This window comes from Nesoenas mayeri (assembly GCF_963082525.1).
Source record: "Nesoenas mayeri genome assembly, chromosome: 23".
Taxonomy (NCBI): domain Eukaryota; kingdom Metazoa; phylum Chordata; class Aves; order Columbiformes; family Columbidae; genus Nesoenas; species Nesoenas mayeri.
The window spans coordinates 4,214,965-4,237,902 of NC_137574.1; the positions used below are offsets into that span (position 1 = coordinate 4,214,965).

The window sequence follows — 22,938 nt, forward strand, 5'->3', positions numbered from 1 at the left end:
CGAGACACGACAAAGCACAGAACACAACGAGGAATGGGAACGCACAATTATGAGAACTCCGCTATTCCCCTCCCTCTCTCTGGGTGCTTCGCTTATAAAATAGGATGTATGTGGGAAAACAGAACAGATGGCACCTGGGGGTCAGGGAGGAGAAGTCAGTGGGGTTTGAAATGAGCATTGGCCACGCTGGCGACAGAGAGAGTGAGGACAGCAAAACGTGAGCAGGTTAGACGAGGGGAAGCAGAGAGTGATGGTGGCACCCCTCAGCAGTTACGCTTTTCCAGGGAAGGACTCATCACTTTCCAGTTAAGTAAAATAATGCAAGGCTGTTCTTACTTGTTGATGTTTGCAAGGTAAATATCTGCGACGTGACCCCCGCTCGGGCAACTGGCACCAGCTCTAGCAGTCACTTTTTCCTCCGGTGGCTCAGAATTTATCTCTATTTCAGACTTCGGGCTGGATCTTTCAGAGATACCGTCCTCACTGGGAAGGAGGAGGGGAAGGAAATCACAACCGAGACAGAAGCAACAGCGCTGAATTTCACACCCAGCGCTGCAAATACTGCCCATAGAGGACACCAGTGCTGTGCCAGAGTCTTCCACTTAAAGAATCATTATAAATCTTAACAATGAGAGGGTGTGATTTCTGTGAGCAACCTGGAGAGCCCAGCTCTGCATCTTTAACAGGCCGGCAGCACCAGGATGATTTTTATATCAATCTCCACATATGTGGACACCTACACCTCTGGGAGCTCTGCGGGTTTCGGGAGGTCCCGAAAGGACGAACTCTTCCCCTCCTTGACCCAAACACTCCATTCCACAGCTGAGTTTTAAGCAAGCCCGCCTCACAGATGGGCTTAAAAGTGTAACATACGTGTCTTGAACGACGATATACTGATGAGGAATAAGGCCGTCAATTCCATTGTGGCGTCCCTCCCACCAGTCATCTGAGGCCCGTTGATAGAGCAAGAGAGAAGCTCCTTTTTTAAAGGACAGCTCTCGGGCAGTCCTGCCAATGTAGTCGAACTTCGCTATCGCTTCTATGGGCTCACACTCTAGGAGATAGAAGGGAATAAACAACAATTCACTAAACACTTGGGCTCAGGTAAGTAGTCAACAGTTTAAACCCACTATAAAGCAGCTTATGATGATGAGAGCATGGAATGTCGCTTCTTGAATGCGGCAGAGGGTTGAAGCAGTGAGATTCAGAGGGGAACCCTTATAACGGGGATGTTGCAATTTCAGCGTTCACCTAATCTCTACGTGGCAGACACATTCACATTTTCCAAGTCATCAACCCACTCATAGCAACTCGGTGTACCAGGATGGAAATGGCAAAATTAGTATATCATTCAAATAAAAGAAAAGATTTCAAAGCTGGATAGCAATCAGGTATGTTCCAGACAAAAATATACCTAGGGTACATCTTCCTAAAGGCAGCTAAATAAACCTCCTGGGCAGGCAGGACTTCTTATTAGCATTTAGAGAGGGGAAACATCCTCTGATCCCAAGCTGCTTCAGAAATAAAGCATCTATTCAGAAGGAAATTTCGGTGAGGTTCCCCCAACCCAGGCAAGGGGGTTCGGGCACCGCGGGCGGCCACACTATTCACCAAACGGCCACGGAAATGAATGGAAACATTCGGTGCCGCCGCGGATCGTGTGGTGATGGGGAGAGCGAGCGGCTGCACCACGTGCTCCAAACCCGCTGCAACTGCTCCCAGAGGAACCGCGGCCGCTCTGTTTCTGCCACCAGCCACCGACCCAGGTCCCTGCAGGGCTCTGATGTTACACAGAGGGACAACACGGGCATTTAGACACTGGGGAAAACCAGTATGAAATTCAAGTGGATTATTTTTAAGAGTTAGAAAAACCGGCCGTTGGTTGAGTTTAAATGTGTAATAAGCCAGCTCCCAAGCCTAGGCAGGAATCGGGGGAATGGAGATGAGCTCAACCACACAGCCCCCATGGGCTTCAGCCTCTAATTACTTTAAAGGAGCTTTAACACTGCCAAGTAGTCCATGGAAATTGAGTTCTTTCCTGGAGAAAGAGATGTGTCATTCCTCATCCAGGACAGGGAAAGATACACCATCTCATTCTGAGATCTCCTCAGCACCACGGGAAGCTTTTGCAGTGCAAGAGCCAGGCAAAAAAGCCTGGAAGGCCAAACGTGAGGGATAGCTTTTACAGTTATCCCCTGGGAGGGCGTACACCCAAGAATTAGGCCTCCAAGGCAAAGCAGTAGCTGGGCTTGAGAAAATAGAGAGTGTAAACCCATTGGAGTGAGGTGATGGTGCCAGCGGTGCAAGGGAGCAGAGCAAAAGCACCATCCCCCAAAGAGTCCCATTGACATCCACAGTGGCGAAGTACAAACTGACTGAGCGCTGAGGACAATCGGCCACAGGACTTGCGAGATTAACCCCTAAACTATTAACTTCTCCGTTATTAAACCAGACCGCTCAGGATTCTGTCAAATCACACGTTTCGGGTAAGGCTGTGCTCAGCATTGCACGGGTCCCGTTATCAGCCCTTGGCGACCCACGGGGGATTTGCCAGGCTGAGAAAAGCCCGGCCCGCGTTGGCAGCCCGTGATAGCCGCCCTGCTCCACGCTCCCCAGAGCACATGGTTATCTGGTTTTGGCTCCTTCTTCCCCTCTTGCTTGTTTTGCCTCTGGAGCCAGCTTCTTCATAACACTAAAAACCCGATAAAGCTGTGTTTTGGTGTCCCCCTCTGTTTGGGAAGGGGATGGGAGTGCGGTTTTGTAAATCCATCTGTTTCATTAAGAAGTGTTTATTGTTCCAGATGAGTGCGGCACTCAGGTTTCTTATGTTTCCAATTTGCTTTTTAGGACTCTGGCTTTTGCCCAGAGAAGTGATTTTAGACTCTAATTTCCAGTAGCTTTTTCCTACTACACTTATGCTCAGAGAAGAAAGCTGTACGAGTAAAGAGCACTAAGGCTAAGCCAAACAATCACCCCTGCCAGTCTGACAGCCTGTGTTAGGAAAGCAGCAGTTTAAAATCTTTCCACTCATCCACATAATTTAACAAACACACAACCTGCTTGTCTCGCAGCATTTCTGACCTCTTACGCCTGTCTCACCAAAGAGCTAAAGGAGCAAGTGCTCGGTCACACCAAAAGACTGAAGGAGCGAGAAAAAGCAAAGAGCATCCGTCCCACTGAGTTTCAGAGTCGTACACTCCGTTTCGGACTAGCACGCATGAAGTGTGACACTGCACAGCTCAATTAGGATGTGAGACTCTTTATTAAACCAGACCTTGCTGCTCCCTCAATGAGACAGGGGCCCAGCTCCCTCCTCTGCTCCAGTGCCAAACGCTCCCTCTCAAATGCTTCCTATGGAATATTCCGTGTAGGTTGCAGAGCCCCATCCAAAATGCCTCCAAATTTTACCTTGCTCAGGGGCCCCACACGCATTCTAGTTCCAGAGCTGTAAAGCTGCGTCCTTCTCTAACTGCTCGTTTTCCCACTGTTGTGCCCTCGCAGCCACACGAGCAACCTAAAAATCCCACGCAGGAACAATGCCAAGTGCACCCCACGGTGTTTCAGCCTGCAGACTTTAGTCCCAGGCCTTACAGACACGGCATGAGTTGCCTTTCCTCTGTTACAGCAATGAAATTGCTCCTTCTTTAGGTACCAACTCAAAAAGCGCAATTTTCATGTATTTTTAAGCAGCGAACCCTCCTTAGAAAGAACACTGCTCAAGACAGACAGACTCCTGGTTCATTCCTGTGTGCTTTGTGTTTCCTCTCCACAACCTTGGTGGGGATTTGCTGTGACAGTGCTGAGGGAGAAGCGATTTTCCGGTGTTTCTAGCAGCGTTCAACATTGTCTTCCTTGTTACTGTGTGTGAGCTGTGAAGGCAGCACAATGCCATGGGAAAGGTTTGTTAGGCAGCTGCTGGAGGACAGAGAGCAAAAAGGGAGCACAGGGCAGGGCTATCGAGCAAATTCCTAAAGACCAGCTCGAAAAGCATGCTGCTTCATCTGAAAGGAACGCTGCCTTCCTTCCCTCCGTTACAGCTGAGGCAGAACTTACATAGACAACTGCACGGGGCCGAAAGACAAGAATAAAACCATCCAGTGTCCTGCTCGGGTCAGCCTGCTTTACGTGCTGGTCGGTATTCTGGGGATCACTGTTCCCCAGCAGTAACATCATCTTTTCCTCCAGTCCGGATGGGGCTCTCGTGCAGCTGTTCCCCATTGCAGGAGGAGGCTTTGGAGGTACCAACAGACACTCAAAGTCTGCAGTGTCACCTTTTTCTTATGAAATATCGTGCCGTTCTTGGTGTTGGCACTGCTTTCCACTGCTCAGACAATGAATGGAACGGAGTTTCCCCAGAAAGACCCAAAAATTACCACCAGGACCCTCTATGCTATAACCGTAAATGCAAAGGGTTTTTGATTTTGCGTCCTTCCTTAAAGCAGAACTACTGGGGCGTAAAGCACCCACGATCCCCTCGCCAAAGCTGCTGAGAGATGCCCGGCACACGCTGGAACACGTCCAGCTTTGGCTCTGCGCTTCCGTCAGGACTTCCAGCTCTACGGTCCTTCCAGGGCACAGATGAGCTCAAACAGTTGTGCAAGAGCAGCGTGTGCAAGAGCAGCCTGTGCTGAGATACCCCTGAAAAGAAGGGATGCTTCAAAAATACTCAGGTAATTTCTAATGACTCCTGTTGATCCTATGCCTTTTGACTTTTGGGCGTCGGATGCTGTATGTGATGTTTCAAGTGACTGTTCAGGTTTGAACTCCGCTGTGGATCTAACTTTGAACTTAAATTGCAAAGCGCTGTCTCCTCTGCCTCCCGCCCAGCGGGTTGCGCCAGTTAACCAAGGAGGCCATAGATGTACGTACCGTCGTCGCTGGTGTGGTGCTCAGCTGTCGTGTCCGGAACTGAGTCTTCTGTTGAGGCTCTTTCTCCATGGGGACTTTCGCTACGACAGACAGAAACAGAGACAGCGCTTTAAACAGCTGGAAACTGAGTTTCCTCATTAGCAACAATCAAAGATAACTTGACGAGGAACATCCATATTGGGAGTCAATATCTGGGTTCCACTGTGACACTCTGTGGATGCATTTGTACGCGCTGAAGTCAGTGTGTCTCAAAATCAAGCTAAGTTCTTATCTGATCAAGCAAACTGAACACCTTCCTTAACCTTCTGTATGCAGTCAGGAAAGCCCAGCCTCAGATCTTATAACCCAGACCTCTGGAGATGTTTACAAGTCAGATACCAGCGGCGTGTTGGGTCTGGCCCCTCTCTGCCATGCCAGAATTATTCCCTCACCTATATCCTCCATTGCTCTAATTAGCTCATTAGACGACTGAGATAGCTGCCATTTCCTGGGGGAAATTATTTCTCAACTCATAATGATATTTCCAGGTCTGAGTTTGTCATCTCCCTCCGTCCCTTTCATCACAATCTCAAATTGCCCCATTCATTCTGCTGATCAATTCCCACAGCCAGGCCAAGCGCATGGAATCTTTATTTACAGAGCACCCACCCCACAAGAGCCCTCAGTCCTGGTTTGTGTGCAGAAAAGCTTCGGGAGGATCGACACGCAAACCAGTGGCAACCAAAGGTGATGTTTCTGTAAGAAGCTACTCGAGCGGTTCTCTCGGGACAGGAGCAGAGAGGAAACGGGCAGAGGATGCGCTGCCTGTCCTGCCTGCTCATCTCACCAGACGTCGTTGGTAAGGACAAAATGCGTTCACTGCGCTCTCACTAACTTGTTAAATTAGACTTCCAACTCTCTTCACACGGTAATAACTCCATCCCTCGTTTTGGCCTTAAAGTGAGTGGTTGCGGATATAAAGCGCTCTGCCTTAGGTAATCTACCCCCCATACTCTTTAAAACAAGAGGAAAAAAGAAGGTGTAACATGTTTGGATGATTCTTGCATCGCATTATGCTTAATCCACATGACCCGAAGCTGCCCCAGCACCTCCTGAGTCAGTACCTCAGGAATCAACCTTTGCTGTCCTTTGCAAAGCCTTTGTGCTACTTAATGAAGTTTACAGAAGAATTCGAAGCCAAACGTAGGTCCCGAGGGGCACGCGGCACTGAGGGCTAACGTTTCACACAGACCGTGAAGTCATCCAGCCAACGCTCCAGACCCAAACCGCGCACAAAGACCACGCGCCTCCTCCCACCCCGGCCTCCAACCGCATTTTCCTCCAGAAAACCAATCCATGCTGCCCACTCAGGCTCTGCTGTGTCAGTCGCAGCTTAACGCTGGGCTTAACCCCCAGGGCTCTGAAAATACAAGGAATATATATATATATATTCAGCCAGAGGAACACCATGCAAGTCGAGCGTCTACAAGCTGTCTTCACTCAGTCCCGCTGGCCGGTGCGCAGGGCTCTCCTTGTGCTGACTTCCTGCGGTGCTGGATGGACAGACAGATGCGGCACAGCCCTCAATTTGTCACGATAAAGGCGAATAACTGAATTTGTGCTAACAGCCCTGCTGTCCTCTGCTCGGGGAAAGCTGTTTCCAAGCTCCTGGGAGATGCGGAGTACATGAGCTGCAGCACCGAGCCCAGGCAGCCCCCATGGCAAAGCATCGCCCGCCAGTTCACACAACCACACAGAACCTCAGAATGTCAGGGGTTGGAAGAGACTTGGAAAGCTCATCCAGTGCAGTCCCCCCATGGAGCAGGAACACCCAGATGAGGTTACACAGGAAGGTGTCCAGGCGGGTTGGAATATCTGCACAGAAGGAGACTCCACAACCCCCCTGGGCAGCCTGGGCCAGGCTCTGACACCCTCACTCCAACAAGTTTCTTCTCACATTTAAGCGGAACCTCCTGTGTTCCAGTTTGCACCCTTTGCCCCTTGTCCTGTCACTGGCTGTCATCAGAAGAGCCTGGCTCCATCCTCCTGACACTCCCCCTTTCCATATTGATCCCCAGGAATGAGTCCCCCCTCAGTGTCCTCTTGTCCAGCTCCAGAGCCCCAGCTCCCTCAGCCTTTCCTCACACGGGAGATGCTCCACTCCCTGCAGCATCTTGGTGGCTGCGCTGGACTCTCTGCAGCAGTTCCCTGTCCTGCTGGAACTGAGGGGCCACAACTGGACACAAGATTCCAGGTGTGGTCTCCCCAGGGCAGAGCAGAGGGGCAGGAGAACCTCTCTGACCTACTGACCACCCCCTTCTAACCCACCCCAGGTCCCATTGGCTTCCTGGCCACAAGGGCCCAGTGCTGGCTCATGGTCACCCTGCTGTCCCCAGGACCCCCAGGTCCCTTTCCCCTACACTGCTCTCCAACAGGTCATTCCCCAACTTATACCGGAACTTATACAGTTCCGCAGCACCGAGACAGCTCAGTCCAGCCAAGCAGCACCGGCAAACGTAGCGGGAGCTGCTCCCTGCTGGATCCTCTGGATGATGAGGATTCACTCTGCTGCTCCGTGGCAAAGAGCCCTGCGGGCAATAAAATCTAAATAGCAGGGCTGTGAGGAGGTGGAATAGGAACCAGGTGCTCCCTCCTGGCTTCAAGCAGTTTCCCTGCCTTGCTCCTGCCCTTCTCTGCTTAGCAGGGTCTGGGGGTCAGGGTGGTTTGGAAGGGCAATGAAATAAAACCAAATGCCTTTAGAAAATTAATATTACCTTCCAGGACATTTTGCCTCCTACATGAAGTGTCACCCCCACTGAATATTTCACATTTTTATTCCCTTCATCTTATGGGACGGAACCTCTTGTCAAACTTAATGTGTTTCCTTAAGGTCGTAAAGATTCTTCATCTTTTTTTTTCCCTACAACATATAACATCAGCTAAAAACATCAGAGCGAAGGGTAAAATTAACAGAATTTCCAAAAGAGGCTCTGGCAAGTCTTCTGCAAACAGCGGTTAGTAAGAAGGAGCCCATGGAGGGAGCTGATAGTTAATGCTACCCTGAAACAAGTCAGGGAAACAAGGCCAGCTCTGTCACCGCAGCGACTTCATTTTAAAAATGTATTTATTTTAGGGTATGAAAATAATCATTTGCATTCCTGGGACACCGGAGGAGGGAAAGAGCTGCGGGAGAAGCAGGACACAATTTAACACTCCTCCTTTTGAGAGGGAGAGATCAGCCTCGGTAGGAAAGAAAACACCTCCTTTCCTTCCCCCCGCTCCCCAACCTTCCACCCCAGATGACAGGAGCCGCTCGGGCTGAATTGCTTCCAGATGTGGCTTTGCAGACTGAACGCGCGGCCGGGCCTCCGAGCTTTGAGCTGGATGGAAATGGTGATTTCGCATTCCTGCCTCTTCCCTCCCCCACCGCCGGCGCTGCCCGGAAAATTAAACCGTGTCGCAGCTTTCGAGGTTCAGCTGCAGTGACCCCTGAGTCTGAAGCAAAGGCCATCGGGACAGTAAAAAAAAGGCAAAAGCAGGAGAATAAAAAAGAAGAAGAAAAAAGAACAGATTGATTTTGGCAGCTACCACACCAGAACATCCGAGAAAAGCCCTTGCCTTTCAAGATAAGTGAGCTCGGTTTGACAAGTGAACAGTTACTTTCTATCGGCTTATTTCTTTTAAGGTGGTGACGCTCCGGAGATAACCAGAGGCGTCTCCTCTTCTGTAAAAGAGATTTTTGAAAGGCTAAGCCAGATGCTTGAATCCAGAATTAGACAGCGCACAACGCATGGCTGTACCTTGCTAATCCGTAAATAAATATCCACCCATTCATCATCTCCCCTGTCATACCAGTAATCCTCGGTGTTTCCACCTCTGCTATAGACTGGACCCTCCAGCTCCCTTGGTCCTGGGAAGATGTTCTCATGTTGGATGATGATGGTTTTGATCAATTCATTGACATGGGCTTGGCAAGAGACTTGATCGTGACCTTCAGGCACAGACATCAGCGTCGGCCCAAAGCAGATGGCTAAATTATAGGGATCCATCATGTTCTCTTCACTGAACTGTGATAAACTGCAAAAGACAGAAGTGGGGAGGAGGGTTAACAGCAAAAAACAACATTATCATCATCATCCGCGGAGCTGGGAAGGTTCGCTTTGGGTTTGCTGCTGTTTAAAGCTGATCAGCTGGGACTTGAATATTCTGGGTCTGCAAAAAAATGAGATACTGATGGTATCGACAGAGAACTGAAACGGAAACCTCAAAGGGAGCGTGAAAGCTCAAGACTACACAAAAAGAGCTGGGTGCTGACTTTACAATGGGAAGATGTTATTTTTTAATCTTCGTCTTTAATTCTTCTGTATTTGAGACAGTGAGCCAGAGACATGTCTCTGTTAGGTAAAAATACTGTCTTGTAGTTCTATTTCTCTTTCACCTACATGGTATTCAGAGAGTTTTGACCATGTATATATAACCTTCTGGTCAGGACAGTTTTCCTTTGCGCTACATCAGGCATCAAGACCACGGTACTGGAGGAAACTAGTGCTAGGTAGGTACTAGGAAACTAGTCTCCGAGCTCCTCAACAAACCCGATGGGTGCAGAGGAGCGTTTCACAAAAACACCCTCACCCTCCACCACCCACACTACTTAGTGCTCCTCGCTGGTGCACAACCCAGTGTCTGACTCTTTAATAGCATTCCTTGCTTGGTTTACCAGCACGTTATTCACTTTCATTCCTGGAACTCCTTGGCGATTGCGTTTGCATTGTTGGGATGAACCTCAGCGTGGTTGACAAGCCCAGGAAGGCAGACGCGGTAGGAAGCTACGGCGGCATTTGTATTAATACCTTGTTTGCTGAGATTATACGCTGCAGCGTTACCGGTGGTTCTGCCATCTATCCTGTTTATACCGAGCTCTACATCAGGGCCGTGGTGCCCTCAAGGATACTCACTGATTGAGGAACGCAAAGAGGTATCTCATGACAATCAGCGTGGTTTTGGGCAGGTTCAGAAGGACTTTCCGCACGTGCAGCGCTCTCTCTTGTAAATTATCCATTGCTGAAAGGGAGAAGGAGCAACACGGGTCATCGTCTCGCCATACCCACCATCCTACCCGCGGAACCTGCTGGTGAAGCCTTTGACAACAAAGGTCCCCAAAACACGTGAGACTTCCCTGCAAGCTCCTTCCCAGCGTGGGAGCGCTGGATGTCATCTGCTCCAAGAGTTCTGGCACAATAGCTCATTCAAGTTAGCTCCGAACGGTGGGTGTTTAAAAAAGGAAATTGTATAAGACTCAAAGGAAAATTAACATAGTTAAAGGGTGAGGCAAAAAAGCTCTGTGTGCAGCAGCCTACTGAGAAATAAGTGGGCAGCACAAACCATCTCAGAAGGCAGAGCTTATTTCCAAGTATATTTGACTTCTCGTATGATGTGAATTCAACTTTGTAAACGCATTTATCGGGAGGAGAAAACCACGAGCCATTGCAGGAGCAGTTATCTTCTGCTTTACTTCAAAGGCTGCGGCGGCAAAGGCCGTTTCACTACTCGGACAATAGAATCTTTCTTCGATTCTGAAGGACATGGCAACACTCAGGCCGTTTAAAATGAAGTCGTTCACGTACAAAAAACACCAACAACCGTTTGCCTACCAGAACCACCTTTAGAAACCATCAGAAATGTTAATAACTCAGCTGTGACTGCGCTCACCATCGATATTCTTTAAGAGGAGTGAATAGCTGGCACCTCATGGTTATGAATCTAAATCCTGCGAAGTGGAGGTTTTGGTTTTATTCTATTTTAAAATAATCTCCTCACAAAGCACTGCCTCAGAAAAACCCATGATATAGTCCTTAAAAATCTCTTTGTTTTTATCTCCTTCCTCATTCATTTAAAAAATCGCTATCAGAACAAGGATGGCTGTAACCAGGTAAATGCCCAGACTCTGGCTAATAGAGATTAGGATATGAATGGAACGCAAACCCAGCCAAAATAAGCATAAAAAGATTATTCTGGAGCCAGGAAAAAGGGGGAGGGGAAGAGAGGAAAGTGGCAGACGAGACTGGAAGAATTAATCCTATTTCTTTTCAGATACTTACTGACGCAGGCGATCAGATCGTGGAAGATATCCTTGGGGAAGAGAGGGTGCTCCAGCCCTCGGAAATAGAGCTTCAGAACTCCCGCTATGGAATCCATGTCGTGGTCATTCTGGTCTCCAGCCAGTGGATCTTCCCCTTCACGGGTAAAGAAAAACAGGCAAGAAAAATCAGAATCCAGGAGAAAAGGAGCAGAGTGGGATTCCCAGTGGTCCCAGGACGGGTGATTTGTCACCACGAACACGCCACAGTTTGTCTGTGTTACAAAAGAAAAGATGCCCACTTAAGGAGTTGCTCCCTAGGGAAAACTCCCTATCAGCTATAATTAGATTTAACGATGGGGCAATCCTCAAATTGAAGCTATATATATCCATTATGTGACTGAAATTACCAAAGCTTGTCTATTATCTTAATAACACCCGGGATAATAAATGGGCCACTACAAACAGGAGCATTATGCTTGATATTAACTGCCACCAAGGGTTCTGGATGAAGTAATAAACTGCAGAGAGGTTATTGTTAACTTTGTCAGTTCTGTATATCAAATGCTTTACGGAGACAAGCGAGATGAAGAAAAAACATCACCTCTTTATTTCTGCCTGTTAGCACTGGAACAACCGGCTATTTTCCCAAGACAATCGGTATTTCTTTTATGTAAAAAAGGGTCTATTGCTGACATCAGGCTCTACCTACACATTTCTCCCTCTGTTCCTGAGGATTTTAATTCTCAGGCAGATGGAGATGAAGAGAAGTGAAATCAGATGCCGCATTTCACACACGTTGCTCAAACTCCTCCCCAAAGCAAAATAAACTTGTCGTGCCTAATTAATGACTCTTTTCCAACAGCAAGCATAGAAATACACCAGCTCTATTTTCTGAGAGTGATGTATTTGGGGAATTACCAGGAGCTGTGTTGTTGGGGGGTTCGGGCTGAAGAGCAAACGCTCCTAAACCTGCCCAGCTTGTGGCTTTTCTTTGCCACATGGAACCATGGAATGGTTCCTCACCATGAAAATCAAATCTATTCAAAGCTACGTCAAACTAACGGTGTCTTGAATGTGACTCTCTCATTTGCTGGTATTGAGGATAAAACGTAGCCCAGCTGTGCCTCAAGAAAAACAAAATTTCACCCTCTAGCAGCCAGTTTATTCATAAAGAGCTGGGGGAGAGGGTGGGAAAATGCAGTTACATCCAATAATGAAATTGTCTATTCCTTTAGTGTTACAAATAATCAATAAGCTACCAAATAAGAGAGAAGATGGTGTTCAGAATATTTATGATACAGATGCTCTACAGGATGTAAAGCATAATGGCAAACAATGGTATTCAAGGTTAATGAGCACTGGGTAAGAGTTTGGGCTGGATTGACCTCGGAAACACAAAGATTGAAGGAACAAAATATATCAAGTTGCAACCAAAATGGGCCATTTCAGAATATTTAAACAAATTCCTACGTTTGATGATTTCCGAGGTACCAGAACAGATCTTCCTTACCTCTCTCAAACGCATTTTTGATGTCGTTCACTTCGACTTGTGACCCAGACACTCTGAATATCCCTTCGTGCTGCAAACCTGTGAAACAATGAGATGTTTGAGAACAAGGAGAGAAACTGGCACCTTCATCAGCTGCGGCATAGATGATAAAAGAAACATCAGCAACGCAGGTTTAAAAGCCATGTCTGGGCACATATAGAATATGTAAAAACAGAACCCTGCACATGGAGAAAAAATATTAACCCTTCGTCGTAACCTGACATAATAACAGGGTTAGAACAGCCATGCACGTTATCTTTTACCCTGAAGGATTTTACAACCCGGAGAAAATCATAAACTAACAGTCTATCAGCCAGATGGAAAATACGGTGAACTACACAAGGAGGCAGCTTATTTTCAATAGCAATAATGCAAAAGCCCAGAGCAAATCAGCCCGTTGAAATGGAAGCATTTAATTACCCCAGCACGACCCGCTAGCTGGGCTTTTCGGATTGGCTTTGAGACATTGGCGCTCAAAAAATTAGCAACGTCGTTAAATCCAATTATCAAGGGGGCAACATGTTGCAAAATACCATCGTCATAACGATTTTGTGAGTGTGTTTGGGGTGAGCAACAACCGGTACAAATTGAGTAAGGAACAAAGTACAGTGAACAATGGGAACAAATCAGTTCCCATTAACTGCAGGCTTTCCAAACCAGGGAACGCTGCGATATCTTTCTTATTTATAATAATGGCTATAAACTAATAAGCTTGAATGCATCTGTGGCCTCGTCCTCTCAATTTCTGTGGCCGTTTGCATCACGACGCAATGAAACCTTTAGAAAATAAAAGTTGAATCTGTTGGCAAAGGATCTTTCTGTTGGGGATCTAAGCTAATCCAGGAATATGAGTCTAACACATAAAACCCAACGGCCCCGATTTGGTTCGCATCGCAATGTGGTTTCAGTGATTTTTTCCAGCAAAAGGCCAAGTGTGGCCTTAATGAAGGTTTATAGCACTTGGTTCTTCCAACGGATGATGAGAATGGGGCTCTAGATTATAGTTTCTAAAATGGTAATTTAACAAGCAAAACGAAACGGGCCCTACTATCTGGCTCTGTGTCTTGGTTAATGAAGATAAATTCAGCCCCTTTCTACATATGTTAATTAGCAGCTGTTTCACATGCTATTAACAAATGATATCGATTAAAAACGAAAACAAATTACAAGAAACGCATAAAATCTTTTACAGCATTCAAGGCTGCGAAGTTAGCCCGCGAAACAGGTATAAATCATCTCATCGCAGCAATAAGCAAGCCATTAATTCACTGCTTGGCCTCCTACATTCAAATACTTGGAGAATTCCTGCTCCCTGAGGAAGAGGATGATCATTGTTGGCGAAGGCCACATTCCAGGGCTCAAAACAAGGTGAGCAGAGGTGGTGTGGAAGGATGGGAACCTTATTTTACAAGAAACAACGGGATATTTTCAGAAGAACAGTATTTACAAGGTCAACTTATTTGCAATAAAATTCGGAAAAGCGATGACAAACAATACCAACAATACAGCGAGCGATAATTTCTTTATATTGTGGTTTCTAGGATTCCTCTGCACAAGCAGCGTGTCCCGAGCTGCTCGGAATATTTTTCAGGCTTTTCCATTTGTTTGTTTGATGGAGGTTTGTCCTGGTTTTGTTAAAAAAACAAGTTTCTCTTTGAGTGAATTTGCCTGTCAGCTAAAGCTTCATATTAGATGAATTTTCCTGGAGAACCAGATACATGTTTTGGTAACATCGCAATGGAATGTGAAGTTATTGATAAGCATGGATGGACATCCTGCGAGAGGGGCGACGAGAAACAGGTGACCAAAAACTGACCAACTGTGTATAACATCCCATTCACGTGATACTTCATATAAAAGTGGGAGATCACGAGGATCTCATCCCTTTTCCTTATGGCGACATTAGGAGAGGACCTTGCGAGTGGTCCCTGTGACCTGAGGCCAGTGACAGACTGAATCCAGCTCCGGTCGGCTGCAGAGTCCAGTCCAGGACTTCGGGTGCCGGCTCTGCAGTTGCTGGGACTTTCAAGATTGGTTTTGTGTATTTTGTATTATTTTCTCTATTTTATCAGTAGCATTAGTAAAACATGTTTAATTTTTCCAACTCTCTTCTCTCTGTCCTTTCCCTCCCGATCACCTGTGCTGAGTGGGAAATGGGGAGAGGCTGAAGGGGGAAGTGAGGGGGAAGAGGAGGTTGACAATACATCTGCCACAGTTTTATTGTCACCCCGCAATCAAACCCTCGACAAGGTATCACTGGAAAGCCTTTGACTCACCGTGTCTGCTGATGAAGCGGATGCAGCTCTCCACGACCAGCGGAATGGCCTGGGAGGAATCCTGCGCCAGGAGAAACCCAAAGCAGAGCGGTCAGAACGCAGAGCGACGGGCAGAGCGGAGAGCAAAGACAAAGACACAACAGCCCAAAACCCGTAAACCGCGACTGACCCAACAGCTCAAGGCTGTTTGGTCATTTTGCTTCTGGGTCTGTCAAAACACGGGGTCAAATTGTGTTTAAATTTTGTCACAGAAAGCGAATCGAGGCTGTGGATCCGTGTTTTATTGATTTCAGTCACTGGCCAAGCGGACACCAGTTCCACTTGACCAAGGCTGAAAAGGACACACAAGAAAAACGGATAAGAACACCTGCGTGTGTCCCATCTCTCCAGCACCAACACACACCCATCCCCGGTTCGTTACTGAAGGAAGTGTTAATTACCTGCTTTCTTATGGTGGAGCTGCGCCTGCCGCTGGTGGGATCAGAACCGCCCATCGGTGCAGGAGGGAGAAAACAGAACAGAAAAGTCAAGAGAATCCTCTACTCTCATTGTTCCCTACGGACTTTGTTGCGAATATGGGAGGAGGGAAGGAGCCAGATATCCAAGTCAATCATCACGACTTAGTCTCCTTCAATTTACAGCATTTCAGAAAGATTCTAAGTGACTTTAAATCACTAAAAACCTGTAACGGGCGCAAGGGAGCCCAACGCTTCGGCAAAAATTACCCTTGACATTCTAATTCCAATCATATGGAAATCTGTCATACAGGGCTCCTCGTTGATGATGAAGTTTGTTAATATTAATATAAATTGCACGTGGCCGTTCCCTAAAGGAGAAGCAGGTGGGAGGACGCTGGTCCCAACCACACTGTCAACATTGTCCAGTCCTTATTATTGTTTCCGATAAGATTTCAAATAAATCAATAACACAAACCCCCCTCAAACACCAGCCAGGCTCAGCCTTTCCAGTATAAACCGTGATTTGTGTGGCTGGACATTAATTGTAGTCAAATAGGAAAAATCCCTTTCCTTTGCCAGCATTTTTTCCCCTCAAAATTTATTACTGGGGTTTAAAATTCCAATAGTTTCCTGTAAAAATGAAGCGTGAGAGATAACGGTAGCGAGGCCCTAATGTATCATTCAAGTCAATTCCCTGCTAGGGCAGATGGCTGCTGAATTATAAATAAGGTGATTAGAACTGTGATTTTTAAAAAGCCTGTACAATGTGTTAATTCAGGGGAAATTTCTTTTATTAAAATCAGAAACACTGAATGAAAAAAAATCGGATTCCATGGGCCTGTCACAGACAATAAGGCTTATTTTAAAATACGAGCAGTAATGATTCTTTGATATTTAAAATTGTTTCGCGATGAATAATATTTTATTATTCCAGACGTCAGGCTCTAATTAGGACCTGTCAGCTTCGCTTTTGCTGTGAGGAATGTGAAGAGTAGTAATGACTCCGTATTGGTAGCAATCACCTTCCTCTGGTGAACATGTCCCCTGCTCCAGCTCCTGGTGCCCAATCCATCCACCTGGAGCCGAAATTCGGTGTGTTTTATAAAAACCTTCCTCATCTTAAATGTACTGGGGCAAAAAAGCACAAGCTCTCCATGTAGCTCTTTTGTCTTCCCCCCTCTTGATTATTTTTAACCCCAATTAGGTTTCCTGCCAGCAGGTGTGTGGTCACAACCACCCATGGCAGCACCAAGCAAGGCGAGGAGTGTCAGCAGGCTCTTAATCAAAAGAATTATTAATTACTCAGCTGAGCAGAGGTATAAACATGTATAAACTGCAGCAGCACCTTGTGCTGACGTAGGTAATAGTGATGCTATTTAAAGCCATATTAACCAGCACGAATTCGCTTATATATTAGCTAAATTAATATGTTTTTCTCACAGATAGATATACTGGGCAGGTAACTGGGCTGGAATGGCAGCGATCAGATTTTCCTTATAGAATGATGCCCCGAGCTGCACCTACCTGGCGATGGAGCAGTCAGTCCTTTGACCTGTTAAAGAACACCGAGAAATACAGTGTTAGGAGGAACGGGGAAATACTTTCAATGGTTTTGTAAAGACAGTTTGGGAAGAGGATGGAGGAGAAAAGCCAGTGGGGAGGGAGGGAGCAGTTGGGGAGCCAGCGGAGCTCATCCCCACGGCCCCGCAGCCAACGGGGCTGCCCGAGGACTCTGGCTTTGGAAAAGGATTGTTTGCTTTTGAAAATGACTTCTAATTGCCCACTTCTGCTGCCAAAACAACCCGGCTCGTCAACCTCTCCCTCCCTCCCCTTTCCCAGAGGAATCGGCGGCGTGAGAGATTCTACTTTATAAAGCCACTTAGCAAGACTGGAAACATTCCCGGGTTTGTTAGCCCACAGCCCGAACGTGCTGGCACCGACCTATTCAGGGAGACAAGACGTTTAATGATATTTTCCAGCAGCATATTTAGAAAAAGGTTCCGTTGGCTCGCGGCGGGTTCGCGAGGAAGCGGCCGAGCTGACGAGCGCTAACGGGCATCGCTTTGGAACGGCACAACGGGGAGGAGGAGACACAAAACGCGGTTGTGCCTTTGGGAATTGTACAGGCAAGAAGTTTTGCTGGTAGGGACCATCACCAGTGAAACCAAACAGATTGATAACAGCTGAAAATCCACCTTCCCCGCTTCCTGCTCCTGGGGAGACGGAAGAACGAACGAGGAAAACGTCTAATTGCCGATGGCTGACAATTAGTTGAGCACATCTCAACAGGCGCTTTCCTCTCCCCACGTAAAGCCAAAACAGGGCGTCATTTACATGAAAATGTTATTCTGAAGCAGAATTTCCAGCCATCTGTCCCATTTCCATCATGGAATATTCATATATATAAATGACATGGCTGTGGCAACGTCAAGGGGCTCCTACATTAGGGTGACAAATGTGTACAGTAGCAAGGACATAATTACTTGCAGATAGGAGGACTTGCTGCTGTTTTTATTACTGGAACTTGTCATCTTTCGATTAAGGTAATTTGCAAGAGGACTAATACATGTCACCTGAGGACGGGGCAAAGAACAATAAGAATAGCAACGACCTCATGAGTTTTCCAGGGACTGAAGACACGCAGCTGTAGGCACATTTTTCAGTAAAGCTTCTAACCATGCTCTGGGGACTTGTGAAAGGAATTTTATTCGCTCATTTCCCAATTAAATGTCATTTTATGGATAAGCCCAGGCACAGTCCCCAGTTTGTACCATTAACCTGCTAACGTGGTTTTGGAAACAAAATGTTGCTCCCTTTCGCAGTTCCTTTTGGTCTCATAGATGACAGAATTGATTTATTTAATTTCTTTTTAAGCTGCTGGAGCTCACGCTGACACACACCCGGTCACAGAGCGACTAAGAAAGATGTGGTATTGCAAAGCAGCCACAAAAAAAACCCCTAGAATCACAGAATCCCAGAGTGTCGGGGTTGGAAGGGACCTGTAAAGCTCATCCAGTGCAATCCCCCCATGGAGCAGGAACACCCAGATGAGGTTACACAGGAAGGTGTCCAGGCGGGTTGGAATGTCTGCACAGAAGGAGACTCCACAACCCCCCTGGGCAGCCTGGGCCAGGCTCTGACACCCTCACCAGGAACAAGTTCCTTCTCATATCTAAGTGGAACCTTCTGTGTTCCAGTTTGAACCCATTGCCCCTTGTCCTATCACTGGTTGTCACCAGCAGAGCCTGGCTCCATCCTCCTGACACTGCCCCTTTCCATATTGATCCCCATGAATGAGTCCCCCCTCAGTGTCCTCTTGTCCAGCTCCAGAGCCCCAGCTCCCTCAGCCTTTCCTCACACGGGAGATGCTCCACTCCCTCCAGCTTCTTGGTGGCTGCGCTGGACTCTCTGCAGCAGTTCCCTGTCCTGCTGGAACTGAGGGGCCACAACTGGACACAAGATTCCAGGTGTGGTCTCCCCAGGGCAGAGCAGAGGGGCAGGAGAACCTCTCTGACCTACTGACCACCCCCTTCTAACCCACCCCAGGTCCCATTGGCTTCCTGGCCACAAGGGCCCAGTGCTGGCTCATGGTCACCCTGCTGTCCCCAGGACCCCCAGCTCCCTTTCCCCTACGCTGCTCTCTAATAGGTCATTCCCCAACTTATACTGGAACCTGGGGTTGTTCCTGCCCAGATTCAAGACTCTACACTTGCCCTTGTTATATTTCATTACATTTTTCCCTGCCCAGCTCTCCAGCCTGTCCAGGTCTCTGATGGCAGCACAGCCTCCAGTGTCAGCCACTCCTCCCAGCTTGGTGTCATCAGCAAACCTACTGATAGTCACTCTATTCCCTTGTCCAAATCATTGATGAATATATTGAATAATACCAGCCCCAGCACTGCCCCCTGAGGCACTGCACTGGATACAGGCCTCAACTGGACTCTGCCCCAAAGGCAGTCTTTGAATCTACATAGCAATAGAGAAATCACATTTAATTTCCTCCTCTTTTCCTTCCAGCGCAGCTGGTTCAAGGGGCAGGCAGGTTAAGGGGAAACAGGTCTCGGTATGCAGGGGTCAGGAATGGGATCGGTCACAGGGGCAGCCTGGGTGTCACTTGGAGATATTTAGAGGCAGAAGAAAAATACCCTGAGGACACAGATCTTTGGCTTCAGCCACCCCCTCCATAGGAGAGCTGGGAAGAACAGCAAAGCCCAAAATGACAGCAACATCCTTTCCTTACCTTCCAGCGGTTTGGGTCTGATGAAAATGAAGCTCTTAATTACTGGAGCAATAGACATTTTATTTTAATAGCGGATTTTTAAAACGAAAGCAAAGCATCTCCCAGCCCACGTGCTGTTTAGGTTTCCACGTAGCAGCTTTGCACACCATAAACTCTGAGGGAGTCCGGTTAAGTCACATATTGCACCGCAAGCCCAGGACGACCAGGACACAAACCCAGGAAGGAGCTGAGCTACTTTCTGACCTGACATTTAGACTGTTCAAACCTTCTCCTCTGCAAACAGGAGGCAGACAGGTTTCTATGGAAACTTGGATGCATAGTTTAAGTGCGTTCGGCCAACAGGATTTGCCCATACCATGAAGGGAAAGAAATCTTCCTTTGTTCTGACACTAACAGCAAATGCATATTCAGCTCCGGCTGCTGCCCCTTGACTAATGCCCTCTAGATAGATAACATATTTTACATGCTCTGAAATCTGTTTGTTATTCTCCTAATGGAAGCCTGTGCTCACACACATTAGAGCGTGGTCTGGATTGAACGCACGGAGACGAGAACCAGCTAAACTATCGTGCAATGAAACTTCTGACCAGCCCAACAAGGCAACACTCCTTAACTGTAAATCAAAAGGTTCACCCGAATGGATTATTGAGAAGCAGAACGTGCCTGTACAGGGTGTGGGAAACTGCAGCGGGTCTGTGGAATCCTTGACAGAAAATATGAGAGTAGAGATCAGCCTTGAGATATTAAGATTTACCCTTGAGAAGGATGGGAGTAAAGGAGGATCCGGAGAGAGGAGAGATGTACCCGTGAGAGAGAAGGGGATAGAAGGATAACATGGATGATAGCAAAATTAACCAATGACATGTTAGTGCTGTAACTTGTAACCAATAGTGAAAAGACATATGAACTGGTAGAATTGTATAAAAATGCACTTGTAGCAATAAATGGCATCTATTACTTTCATCTTGAAAGACCTTGGTCCATGTCGTTTGTCCGTCTCAACCGCGACAGGGAGAGGAGAGGACGAACGAGCAGCACACGCTTCGTTTTAACAAATAAGCGATGCACATTAGTGACTCATTAAGCATTTTCCGTTCACCGTTCATCACGTAGGTCATGTGGCTTTTCCATCATGCAGATGGGAAAAATAAATTCATAAAACATGAGCACGGCCACTTTGCATCAGTGACCCCAGAGCGTTACACTAATTGAATAAGCGCGACGGGCTCCGACTCACTTTCTCCCAGGGTCTTCTGCAGGAGGTCGTGTTTGGCTTGGAGCTTCGTGATCAGGTTCCTGCCTTCCAGATACTCCTTCATTTTCTGTGAAAAAAAGAAGAAAACAAGCTCATGAGTGGACAATTAATTTCTTCAACTGCATCTTAAGCTTGCTGGATTCTGAACATAACGCTGAAGCAGAGAATCACACGGCAATTTAGGGTGCGAAGGATGTGCCGAGTCCTCCTGGTTTATCTGTCTAATTTGAAGCTCAGAGCTGCAGCACAATTTCTATTGTTTCCCTGTGGAATCAGCTGAATATTTGGCATCTTTTTGAGCTCGGAGAAGCTGCCGTGCGGCTCCTCTCCAGCCGGAGTGGAAACGCACATCACGGCCAACTCAATGAGCAATCTGTTCACCAACCCAAAGCCACCACTGTGCTTATTGTCCCACTTAACCTCCCTCACCCCAATTCCTCCTCAAACACCCATCCCTGGGCAATACCGAGGGCTGCAGGGGGGACACGCAGGACAAAACAAATAAAGATATTATTTCAGTTCAGCTTTGTTTGCTCGGTGAAATATTATACAATCACACGGTCATTTTTTATCACTTTTCTGATTTTCCACAGCTCTTTCATCTCACAGAATCCCAGAATGTTGGGGGTTGGAAGGGACATGGGGATTTCAATCTCTGCTCTGCATTACGCTCTGGTTTTCCCCCACATTGCTCTCACAGCTCTGCCCTCACTCTCATTAACGCTCATCTGAGCATTTTCTCATACACCGACAAACCTGCTCCTTCCAGATTCAAAGCTTGAAATCCTTATAAATGATATTTCCAAGTCTGGTCAATAGTCGATCAATCATTTGAGCATTTTCTCATACACTGAAAAACCTACTCCTTACAGATTCAAAGCTTGTAATCCGTGGAAAGGCTGTTTATAAGTCCAGGCAATAATAAATCAATCAAGTATCTGATTAGGCTTGTTAAAGCTTTTTAATCTAAGTCAAAGCCTCCTGCCAGCCAGTGGAATTCGCAGAGAAGCTTCAGACCTTTCATAACCCACATCGTTCTTGGAAGGGGAATGTAAAGGGCAGAAACTATAGGAAATTAATCCCAAAGGAACCAAGATAAGTCGTATGATTTTCATCTGCTATTAGGAAATATTCTTAAAACGGCAGAGAATCCAGCAAGCTCTTGGCATCTTGTAAAAACGCATCGGCACAATTAAAAGCTTATGCGAGCTGAAATTGTAAGATGATAAAGACACAAAATGAGAGAACTAAACATTCCTTTCGTTCGTATTATTTTGAAAATCGATATTTACAAGCTATTAAGTTCTTTTCTCTGACAAATCCTTTTCAGATGCAGAAGAAATCAAATTTTACACAATTTATCCACCAACCAAGTTTGCATCAACAGCGGTATCCCAATGCATCTCTGAAGAATTCCAAGCACCGCTGTTTAAAACCTAACATGCTTACTCTGCTTGTCCAAAACCCATCGCAGAGGCGTTTCCGTAAGACGATCGCCTCGTTTTGCATTCTAAATACATTCTATGTGCTCACGCCGCAAATTAAATCCTTACTGTGAAATAGAACTGCTCCGTCTCCTGCTGGTTGGCCCGTCTCTTGGCGATGCTCGGTTTGCTCATGAACGTTTCCGAGACGGTGGATTTAACGGACTCCATGGAGTTGCTGTACTGGAAGCAGTCGGAGACGTCAAAATCCTCGATCGTGACGATGTCCTGGATCGTCTGCAGCGTCGCTTCCATCGTCTTCTTAACCTGCCCGGCAAGAACGAAAGTACTCAAAAAACTCAGTATATTGCAAGTAAAAGCAGAGGTGCTAAGCACCCCAGGGCATTTTACTAATAAACAGATATTACTGGTTTCGCATCCCGTGTGTCAGAACTAAGGTGCAAGATTTGCTCATTAACAGCACAGTCTGTATAAATAAATGGCTGGGAGAACACAGGGCCTACCAGGAGTAGGAAAATACCTGTAAACTTGCAGGCTGGGATGAGGAGGAGATGTAAGGAAATTTAATCTCAAAGCCAAGAGCGTTGGAACCAAAATCTTTTAATTGTCTTCAGTAACTACATTTACTAAGCATGAAATATTCGATATTAAAAACAGGACTTTGTGGCACTGTAATTTTTTTACTGAAGGCCAGAATCAACTTCCCAGACGTAAAGGAGTGTCCTGGTTTTGTTAAAAACAAGTTTTTCTTTTAGTGAATTTGCCTGTCAGCTAAAGCTTCATATTAG

At 46.8% G+C, this 22,938-nt stretch overlaps 1 protein-coding gene across 3 annotated transcripts in view; it reads right to left on the reverse strand.

Annotated features, from left to right (window-relative positions):
• The window catches only part of SRGAP2 (SLIT-ROBO Rho GTPase activating protein 2), a gene marked incomplete at both ends in the record, with an annotated part of 86,780 nt that overhangs the window by 4,798 nt on the left and 59,044 nt on the right, over nt 1-22,938 (reverse strand). For 2 of the 3 annotated variants that reach the window (XM_080358133.1, XM_080358132.1), the window contains 12 exons: nt 337-483; nt 874-1,054; nt 4,870-4,949; nt 8,701-8,925; nt 9,804-9,909; nt 10,947-11,081; nt 12,438-12,515; nt 14,753-14,813; nt 15,193-15,217; nt 16,735-16,762; nt 20,688-20,772; nt 22,259-22,456. In XM_080358133.1, the coding sequence (XP_080214259.1) occupies nt 337-483; nt 874-1,054; nt 4,870-4,949; nt 8,701-8,925; nt 9,804-9,909; nt 10,947-11,081; nt 12,438-12,515; nt 14,753-14,813; nt 15,193-15,217; nt 16,735-16,762; nt 20,688-20,772; nt 22,259-22,456 (1,349 nt within the window). Of the gene's footprint in view, nt 1-336; nt 484-873; nt 1,055-4,869; nt 4,950-8,700; nt 8,926-9,803; nt 9,910-10,946; nt 11,082-12,437; nt 12,516-14,752; nt 14,814-15,192; nt 15,224-16,734; nt 16,763-20,687; nt 20,773-22,258; nt 22,457-22,938 lie in introns of all 3 variants that reach the window. The other variant, XM_080358134.1, reaches the window with a different exon arrangement.